Source organism: Mesitornis unicolor, unplaced genomic scaffold, assembly GCF_000695765.1.
Source record: "Mesitornis unicolor isolate BGI_N332 unplaced genomic scaffold, ASM69576v1 scaffold999, whole genome shotgun sequence".
In the NCBI taxonomy this organism is placed as follows: Eukaryota; Metazoa; Chordata; class Aves; order Mesitornithiformes; family Mesitornithidae; genus Mesitornis; species Mesitornis unicolor.
This window is the reverse complement of record NW_010204998.1, coordinates 29,263-39,664: the sequence shown is the minus strand read 5'-3', so window position 1 is coordinate 39,664 and position 10,402 is coordinate 29,263. Positions and strand designations below refer to the sequence as shown.

The window sequence follows — 10,402 nt, the reverse complement described above, 5'->3', positions numbered from 1 at the left end:
CCCCCCCCGAAAAACCAAATCAACAGTCATATTGCATTTATAGAAAGTCTTTTCTAACCTGCTGTGGTAGGATCAGAAAGGACATAATCAGCGAGGGTAGATGGTGTTTCTTAAATGTGCAGGAATGGCTGCAAGCAAGTCTAAGCTGATGTGTTTCCATTTTGTGAAGCAAAATAGGGAATTTCAAGAATGTTTGAAGATCCCTCTAATTTTCACCTATTGAACAGTTGTTTTATGCTGTAACTATCTCTTCAGGTTCTTATTTTGTGAATTTCCCCAGTATGGGCTGTGTTTCTACATTATTCTCAGCCTGCTCTGCTATCCAGGCTGGAATACAGTTTGCACACAGCAGCCTTACCTGGACTAGCTCCTGCAGACCTCCAAGTACCATGAATGGGATGTGTTGTGTCCTGAGATACCTCTGTTTCTGATACTTTACATTTTGATCCTTTGTTTTGCTTCTTTTCAGCTTAATGATTATTTTCTTATATGGATGTACAGCACTCTGAGTGATTAAACCCTGTAATGAGCAGCTGTAGACTGCCTGAATGAGCAAGACACACAGAGAAAACAAATTTGAAGGGAGTTGTGTAGGCCTAGTGGCAGAGTTTGGGTTAGAAAACTGTATGGACTGTTCACTAATCAGTCTATCCTAACAGTATCTTTGTGAGTTATTACAATTTCTAATGTGCTCAGAGAAATGGATTTCTTCTCTGTACCTTCCTCTGAGTCCTGGGATTTTTTTTTTTGTTATTTTTGAGAGTAAAAACGTGGGAAGCAGACTCTGGGAATTGCTGAGAGAGAGGTGAGCAAGGCTGGCAGGATGGAAACATGGGTGATATGTAGCCTTCTCCTGGCTGAATGATAGAGCTGTGGTGTTGGCCCAGCTGCATACAGGAGCGTGCACATTGCTCTGGTGCATGTGTTGAACACGACTGAAAGATTTCAGTGACCATTAAGGTTTTATACTTTAAAGGATCCTAAAATAAGGAGGCTTTGTTCAAGATGGTTAATAAGGAAAAATCCAGTCCCCAGAAGCAACGAGCAGCTCCTGGGAGTCTCAGAATGGAAGAGCTCTCATTAACCTACTTGGAGCAAGGGCATGCGTCCACATGCACACTCTGTAATTTCAGAGCTGCTGTTCTTGGAAGGGAGCAGTGGTTGTGTTTCTTGGAGCGGAAGTGTAAGATGAAATACTGTGTTTTGCTAATAGGGTTGACTGACCTGAAATATATCCATCTGGATATGAGGATGGGAGGAGGGGACAGGGTGATTTCTAGTGAGTCTGACTGCCACCCTCAACTGGCTTTGCTGTCAAGTGTGGTCTTTGTTTTTGGCACAGTACTGAGCAGAGATTCATTAAGTATCATGCTAAAAATAAAATTATGGTTCCCAAGAGCATTCAGAAAAGCAAGAGACTCCCACCTCACTGTAGCTGCCTTGAATTTATTAAAAATCCAATATGTCAACCTTACTACTTTTGCCTTTTCCCTCAGCTCACTGATTCTGATGCAAGTGCTTCCCTAAAATAAGTAGAGGAGCAGAAAGTGGAAGTCTCTGAATAAAAGTTGTGATAAAATGGAAATATCTTTACTGTAATCACCTATTTGCTCTTTCTTTCAGGCACAATGTCTACAGTAGCCCAGAAGCACTTTCTGGAAGGGCAGACATACTCAGTCCCCCTGATCCAACCAGACCTATTTTCAGGTGGCAGATGCACTTCAGTATCTGCAAAAGGTGTCGGGCGATATCTTCAACAGGTACAGTGCTGTCACCGGGGGGCTGAGGGCTTAGCATGTGAACAGTGCTTAGCAGTGAACAGTGCGCTGTGGTAAGGTTGCAGCAGTGAAAGGGCGTTGCATTGGCAAGCAGTGGAAGTTCAGAAAAAGGATAAAGGAGGACCAGACGCACTTCAATAAAAGTTTATTGGATTTGGGTCTGTCAAAGTTAAGCATAATGAAATGGCTGCAGTTAGCCAGAGGTTGGTTGTTATTAATTATTTACAAATTGCATTACTGCTTCTGCTGCAGTTATCCTTTATTCCTTCTTGCTCATATTTTAAATGGGAGACTTTCTTATTTAGACTGTCTCGAAGATACGTCTTTTTGAGTCATCGTACTTGGAGCAGTGGAGTAGAAAACATGTCTTTGTTCTGATCTCTGGAACTTTGTGCTCTTTGGGCTTCTGATGTTCTGCACTTTTTTTTTCTGTATGTTGGGAGGGCTGAGCGCATGAGAGTGTCTGTTCTTTCTTGCTAGTGTCTCATAATCCATCTAAACTGATCTCTTCAGGAACTCAGCCCAGAGTTGCCACCTCTTGCATATGGTCGTCTTTAGAATTTGATCTACAAGACTGCCTTGTATTGCAGATTAGAGAGATTCTTGTGTTTGCCTGCAAATGATGGTAGATAGTGTGGTGCCTTTTTTCATCTGATGCCATGTTTGATATCTTGGTGCCCTGAGATGTTGTGTCATACCATTGGTATAGAAACAGATCAGCATTTATCTTCTCACAGCCTGATTAGCAAAGCACTTGCTTTAGTGTCAGTGGTGAACATGACTACCTAGTTTGATTTATTGTGATGTGAGCAGGACCATGGCATTTTCTCTTCTTTGAAGTTTTTTTTGGTTTTAAGGACAAATTTGTTTTTTTGACAGTGATACTTTGAAGGGCAGCCTCTGAGGAAAGGGTAGTTACTAAGGCTGAGCTCAGGTCATTGAGGTAAATAAAGGCTTTTCATTGGAATATTCTTTGTTTGGGCAAGGGCTGTGTGTGGGCTGGATTAGGTTGAACACAAGGTCTCATTTTTTTGTGCACTTCTCAGTGTGCAAACCCTTCATGACATAAGGCTGGAAGACGGCTTTCTAGAGCTTCCAGAAACATGTAGAAGGCACCTCTCAAACTTGGGACTGGTTGGCACTGCTGTCCCTCTCTGTAAGGCAAATAAAGCTCTTGATGAAACAGGAGTGGTTCTCTGTCTCTTTTTTTTTTTCTTTTCCCTCCTTTCCTACTTGCTGCTTTGTAACGCAGTACCTTGTAATTTCCCTGGGGAGACAAGCCTGCTGTTTTATATGCAAGTCACTCCTGAGTCCTGAACAGTGACTGTGATGCTGTTCCTTCGCTCTTTGGTGCACTCATGACTTTTAATTACCAATTTTTTCCAACAACAGAGGAGGCTTCATTGGGTTCTTTGTTTGCTTTGCCTTTCCTCTGAGGTCTTGGCTCTCTGATATAATTAATAACGATTTAGTAATTATGCAAATGTCTGATTAAAAGTTCCATGACCTTGGTTGTTCCATGCCAATCAAGGGGCAAAGCTTTCAAGGTGAGAACTTTTGCCACTTAGTGAAGAGTGACCTTTTATCTTCCCTTTCCTGAGATAAGGCAGCTCTATCTTCCATTTCCAGGAAGGAGCTGCCTTATCTGGGGAAGCTGACTGTTCTGATCTGCAAAACTGCAGCTTGCAGTGTTGATGGAGAGGAAACTTGTTCAGTGTGGCAGACTCAGCTGAGTGTGTCAAACTCATTACTTCAGTACTACAAAGATGCAGATGTTTTGGGGTTGTTTTGTGGGAACAGTTGGATTGGTACAGTGCTTTTGAGAGTGGCAAGCCAATTTGTAATTTGTTGAAGGTGGAGTGAGAGAGTCTGTCTTACTCCCTATAGAAAGAGCAATCTTCCCACAACCAAATCTTTTTTTCCATGTTAGCTGCTTAAAACTTCTGCTTTGAGTTGTTACTGACACGAAAATTGAGTATGAATTCTCAAAATGAACATGTCCGTCTGGTGTGCAAGGAGGGTGAGCTTTTTCTCTCTTTATTTGGAAACTGGCTGAAGGCAGCTGTGGTACTGTTGAACTACTTGAACAGCTTTCTTCCCCTTTCCCCTGTCTGGGGAGTTTGGGAAATAACCCATGAGACAAGTCTCTGCCAAGGTGTCGTCTTCCCAAATGCTCTCAAACAAGTTGACTTGCTGTTAAGTTAACTGTGGCAAGGTACATGGGCATGAGGTACTTTGTAGTGTTCATTAGTTTGTAATGAAAGAGTTCATTAGGGTTTTTTTGCAAATAAACAGGTTAACTATGGCTGAGACCCAGAGCAGACCCACTAGGAACAGCCTTGGAGAGCAGGTCTAGCAGCCCATAGTAGCTAAACCTCCGCTGTACCTTGCTAACAGGGGACCTGGTCTGTGAACTGGTATCAGTAAGAGCAGGGGGTAGCTCAGCATCCCTCTCTGTCATAGTCCTTACCCTTGGGAGCAGGAACCCATCCGGCCTCTTCCATACGGAGAACAGCAAAGTACCACATCCTGCGGAGGGAGAGCACTGGGCTGGGCAGGATGGGTTGATGTCTTGGGTGAGTACAGTCCTGGTGCTGGTATCAGTACTGTGAGGAGAACAAGAGACTGCACGTACTTTCCTGGGTTGTGTTGTGGAGTAATGGAACTTTTAACCTTGTGTATGTTAGCTGAATTCATGTAATTAATCCGCTGTGGAAGCTGCAGTAAAGATCAGATTCATTGCCTGTAGCCATTGAGATTTTAATACATATCATTAATGCTTAAAACATAAATATTCTAACATAGCCAATCTGACATAACATCTATATGAGTTTAACTCCTGCACTTTTAAGGAGAGCTTTTGATATAGGTCACAGGAGACAGAATGACCAATTTAAACACTCAGTTAAGCAGTAGTCTTTCATCTGTTTCTTTCATCATTACCAACGTTTTCTGGGTGACGGTTTGTGTTGGAATTGTGGGCTGTGGAACTTTTTGTAGGAATGTTGTTGTGATAAGTACTTCAGATCGGTGGTGTGTTTAGCTTTCCTGAGGTGCCCCCCTGGTTAGCTAGGCTTGCCCTTTGGGATTTTTCTATTTCTGAGGAGAGCTTTGTTGCCAGGAGATGTTAATAGCCTCTAATATGTCAGTTCATTATTCAGAGTGTACACTTTTGTATAACAGATTTGTGGAAAATTGCCTGTGCAAGTTATCTTGTGAAGTAGAGAGAAAACAAATACTTGGGGCTGGAATTTTGCTATCAAGGTCCTGGTCTCCTTCCCCTGTAATCCAACCACAAGTTGTCCAGTATACAAAAATTCTCATCCTTGTGCTTCTTTTTTTCAGTTTAACGAAGAATTTCTGGGTCAATAATTTTAAATATCTTTATTCACTGTCTTTTGCTTGTCTGGAATAGTATTTTGCTAAACAGGCATATCCTTCTTGTTTCTCCCCAGTTGGATTCAAATTAATTTCATATTAAATATTTGAGAAGGGCTTTACTATTAAGCAAAGGTTTAACTGAGAGGCGCACTTCTGAAAGTGGTGGTTGAAAAACAAATGCACTGTGGAAATGCTGTGGTGTGTGGGGAGGAAGTCTGGTAAGTGTGTGATTGAGGAAGAAGGTGAGGAGTGGCTGGCTGGGCAGCAAAGCCTTAGGGGATGTTTGGGACAGGAACAGGGTTGAGATGTGAGTAGTTTTGACATTGAAAATGCAGACAAAACTAATCATGAGGTGCATTTGGGTGTTTCCTGCCTTGCTTTAAACGTATTACTGTGATTAGTCGTCATGATCAATGTTGAAAATGAGTGACTGAGTTTCTTCCTAAGAATGTACTTGATTTAGGTCATCTGTGTATTATTAAATGTTCGTGGCAGTTTACGAATAGGGGTCTTACTGCAAACTGTACCATGTTTTTTGTTGTGCACTGTGGCTCTGGGATGCAGCTTGAAGCTTGAACACTGCATTGCAGTTGTTCCTCTGCTTGCTGTCAAGGGTTTGGTCTTACCAGGAGCAGAACTGTCGAGCAGGGTCCATCATGATGGGTCACCATTCAGGTGAGTTTACTCCAGAATGCTGGCTGTAGCACAGGGAAACAATCTTTTCTCCAGTTAATTTGAGAGTGATACAGCTCTTGATAAGCACCAAGTCACCTCATGGTACTTTGAAGTTGTCCCAGAGGCCATCTGAAAGAGGATACTAGGTCTAGTTTAGTAAAGGAGTGAGTGGATGGTCCTGCAGACATGGGGACACTGAGCATGTGGAGGACAGAGGGAGGGATTTTGCCTGCAGATATTGGTTATTGTAGAGGCATGTCCAAGTAATGTGGATTTTTTTTTTCTTTGAAGTATAAACACAGTTTGTAAGACAGCACTCATTTGTTTTAGTTCTTATGGTCCCCTGAAGATAAATTTGAAAGCTTGTAAAGATGTAGCTTGAGTGAGGTTCCCAAACTGTGGAACACTTTAGGAGGTGACATAAGGGGGCCGGATCAGCATGCCTGGAGGGTTGATGGTGACTGGCAGTAGCAAGCATCCTGTGTCCTCAAAAAGAGGTGAAGGCATAGTGACTGTTCTGCAGGAGTCCAGATTACAGCTCTTACTGGATGCTGCTAAAATCCATAATCTGAAAATCTTGTGGGATCTGAAGCCCAGGGCCAGTTCAGATGCCTTGACAGCCTGTGGAGTGGGGCGGTGAGTAGGAAGGGGCACAGCTAGAACTGACACAGCTTGAAATGAAATGGGAACAGTAGGAAAGAGGAGACTGAATGGTATTAAGTCATTAAAAGATTATTCCTTCAAGATGAAACAAACATGGTGGAGAATTAGCAAAACAGGATTCTCGCTCATCTCAGAAAGTGCTGAAAATCTGTGTCTTTTGGACATCCAGAGATTAAATGTGTCTTTTGAAGGAGAGGAACAGAATGCTAAATTTGATTCTGCAAGCAAGATGCATTTATGGTATTGTCATTGAAATGTAATGGCGGTTGCTTATGCCCTTGCTCTAAGTCTACTAACAACAGCTCCTCCACATCAGTTTCTTTCACTGGCAGCCTGTTTATCTTTGAATCCCATTCCCCAGAAGCAGCATGATCAATCTGTTCTGCCTTAAGTGATTGAAAGGCAGGCTTGAACTTGATAAGAGAGCTGTAGCCTTCTGTACACTACCATGGCCTTCAGCATAGTTTAAAATGAGCAATTAAAAGAAATTATTGAAGTGCTTCACCTTCAATATCCTCCTCCAAGCACACTGAAACTTTTTGCACCTAACAGCACGTCTGCGAATAGAGGTACATTTTAATGAATAACTAAAAGACTCGGTGCCAGCATTAATGTAGAATGATTCTCAAAGCCTGAGATGAGTTTGTGTTAGCCACAGAAAATATTCTGTGGGGAGGAAAGGCTCTTAAGGCTTGATTCTGTGTCTGAAAAGAATGATGGAATATTGTGTCCAGGATGCTGAAATGGCCATCCAGGAGCACAAAGGAAATACAAGCCTTACTCGTATCCTCAGTCACTAAAAATAAAATGAGTGGTTTAGGTGTGATCATGCTAAACTGCTGATATATCAATTTTCTGTGAGTAGTAAAAAAGTGAAGGAAAATGCAAAAGGAAGGTGTTTTCCCGCTTCTGGAATTGGTCTCAAAGCTGCTTAGCAAAAGGCGGCAGGCAACAATTTCAGACTTAATGGAGCTCTTGAGAGGATTTTCTCAACTCTTTCAGGGCCTTTCGTGGCAGTGGAATATCTAGTGGAGATGGGAGACAGTTTGATCAAGACAGATGGCAAGTACCACAGGAAAGGCAAACAGTAGGGAGAAACTTGGGTAACTTTGGTACATAAGGTTTGTTGTTTTATTTTAGTTTGAGGTGGGTTTTTTTTAACCCTGTCAGAGTAGTCTCTTGTTTGTACTGTGTGTCTTGTTGGAGAAAACTCAATATTCAGTACCTGCTTCCAAGTTCTGCTGAGCTAATTCTTTCGCTGGTCCTTAAAGACAGGACAAGACAGACTCCCTGAGAAAGCATGCAAGAGATTTGAAAGTAGGAAGAAGTGTAAGATGCACCTACCTGTGCAAGTTCAACTCGGTAGCTGGAAAAAATGCCTGGTAGAACATGCATTGTGGCTTGACCATCTGGAGTCCTGAATCTGTTTCTTCCTCTCTGGACAGCTTTTATTCTGCTTTTGCAACTCTGTGGAGGTCAGATCCAGTCTCAGAAGAAGGATTTGCTGTCCCTCAAAGAGTGAAGGGGTGATACTGAAATAGAACAGAGGGAGGCAAGGTTGCCGTTTCAGTAAAGGATACTCTGAAGTATTTGGTTTATTTTCTTTGTTTGGCCATGAGCAATGGGAAATCCCGCCTTAGCTTCTAGAGGATTAATTATGGCATTGCTGATCATTTGTAACAGGGATGTTGCTGTCTATAACCATGTGAGTTGGCTTCCCGGAAAAGAGCTGTCCCAGAAGAGTCTGTGATAAATCTTAGCATGCTTAATAAAAGTAAGGTCTTGATAGCACAGGAACTTCTTGCTTTGCTGTGCAAAGTTCATGCAGCAGAACTTTGCATCTTGAAGAAAATTATGAGTCAAAAAACATTTTGTCCAATCACATGCAGTTCATAGTGACTTTCTGACTTGATTTTCTTTGCTTTTTGTTCATATTTTTATGTATCTGTAGGCTAAAATCAATTTACTGCTATCTATAGACTCTCTATGGCTAAGCAAAAGTTTTGTAAAATGCTTAAAGAGCTATGACTTTACCACAAGAGATGCCACATGTGGCAGCTATGATTGTTTATTATTCAAAAGACATGTTCTAAAACAGATAAAAACATTTTCAAAACCATCTGTGGAAATAAAGCTTGTAGCAGGAATAGGCAAAAGAAACAAATGTTGGACCCGTTTTTGGAGGTGAGAAGTAATTGTCTTGATAAACATTGCCTTTTTTAACCAACGTTTATTTTAAAGCACAGTCAATTTGAGGACAGAGCTGTGACTAAATTGAAGGATGGATCACTTTATATAACCCTAACTGCTATAAACTGGTTTAAACTTTTATGAGCTATTTTGTAACAAGAAGTGTTTTGCTGACAGCTGTGGTGCCCATCTCTCAGTGGGGTGTCAGTGTCAATTCAGGGTTGAGGCAGTGACCTGGGCCTTGAGGGCTGTCCAGAGGGTAGAGGCAAGACTGACCTCCCAGCTGCACCTGTGGGTGACGAATGCAAAGAGGTCTCATGGCCGCAGTACTTTAGCATGGGAGTGTAAAGTGAGCTTCCCCAATGTCTTCCCACAGTGTGGTGCCCTGAGAAAGTTCTCCAGGAGGAGTCTCAAACTCAGCTCATTGTGCAGCTGAGTAACCTTCCTTTCCTTGAAGTGCTCTGGATGTGTCTGTGGGCTGGAAGGATCCAGATCCACTTGATGGGAGATGCAGTGACTGAGATTTTTGTCCAGCAATAAGTCACGTCTGTAAACTTCTAAAGCAGGAGGTGGCTTTTAGTTACCAGAGATTTGGAAAAGGTCTTATGAACTTCCCCATCCAGAGAGGCATTCCCTTCCCCCAGCCCCTTGCCCCAAGTGCTGTAGCTGTTAACTCTGGAAATATCCAAGGAGAAGCAGATCATAACAACAAATGAGTGTGTGCCTCACAGCAAAAGAAACGTTCCCTCTTTTCTAGTTTCTTAGCCTGCAGGTTTGGCAATATTGTCAGGTTCTCCTACTCCCACTCTTGACACAATTGCCATGTCGTTATTTTTTTTTATACAAAGTGATAGCTCTACCTTCTCAACCAGCTTCAGACGCTGGACTCTCATACATGTGTTGGAGTCATTTTCTGTTCCTATGGACAAGTTTTGTCTACTCAGTCGGCCCTGGAGGAAGAGATGCAAATAAGTCACTTTGTTTTACAGGCATGACTTCCATCAGGGATCTAGTGTGGAGAAAACTGTCTGGAAAATAACACTGAGTGGCTTGAAATGTGTAGTACAGGCTCCCCCCTATATAAGTGGTGGTGTGCACACTGCGAGGAGGGTTGTGGGAGAAAACACGAGTGCCAAAGGTCTGTTCTTCACACTTGACTGGTGGATTAAATTCTCTTTCCATGGTCCTTCTCTCTGACTAACCATGGTGCTGTCACTGGGCTTTTCCAAATGGGGTGAGTTAGAGTTTGGGTGTAAGCGTAACTGACAGTTAAGGCAGAGCAGTGCTTTTGGAGACAGCGTATCTGTTTGCAGACACTAATGAAGAAGTTCTTGTATTCCTTCCATCTAAATCCTCCAGATAGTCGTTTTATTGAGGGAATCCACCATGCTGTGCCACTAGGGAGGGGAAAGGATAAAAATTATTTTTGGAGTCAGGAATGAAGGATTTGAATGGTAAAGAGAAACCCCAGGTGGGTAGTATCTTCTGAGTTGGATTCTGTTCTTAATTTATTCAATAATATGGTCCTTATTCTGGATTAATATATACTTTTAAAATGCAAATATCTGGTTTTATTTTACTTCTAGGACTTTCATTTTAGATCTACTGCCAAAGCTGAGTTAGGAGACATGCTTGATGGGCCTAAGAGGCATAGCAGGACATTCCTTTTAGAAGAGAAGGTAAAGCTGTTGTACTTCTGCTCAGTGGCAGCGCAG

General features: G+C 42.3%; 1 protein-coding gene across 1 annotated transcript in view; it reads left to right on the top strand.

The window, feature by feature from the left end:
* The first annotated feature begins 1,628 nt into the window (after nucleotides 1-1,628).
* WASH1 (WAS protein family homolog 1) overlaps nucleotides 1,629-10,402 on the top strand; it is a 30,840-nt gene continuing 22,066 nt past the window's right edge. The window contains 2 exon segments of the mRNA XM_010191211.1: nucleotides 1,629-1,699; nucleotides 1,701-1,760. Of these exon segments, the coding sequence (XP_010189513.1) occupies nucleotides 1,629-1,699; nucleotides 1,701-1,760 (131 nt within the window).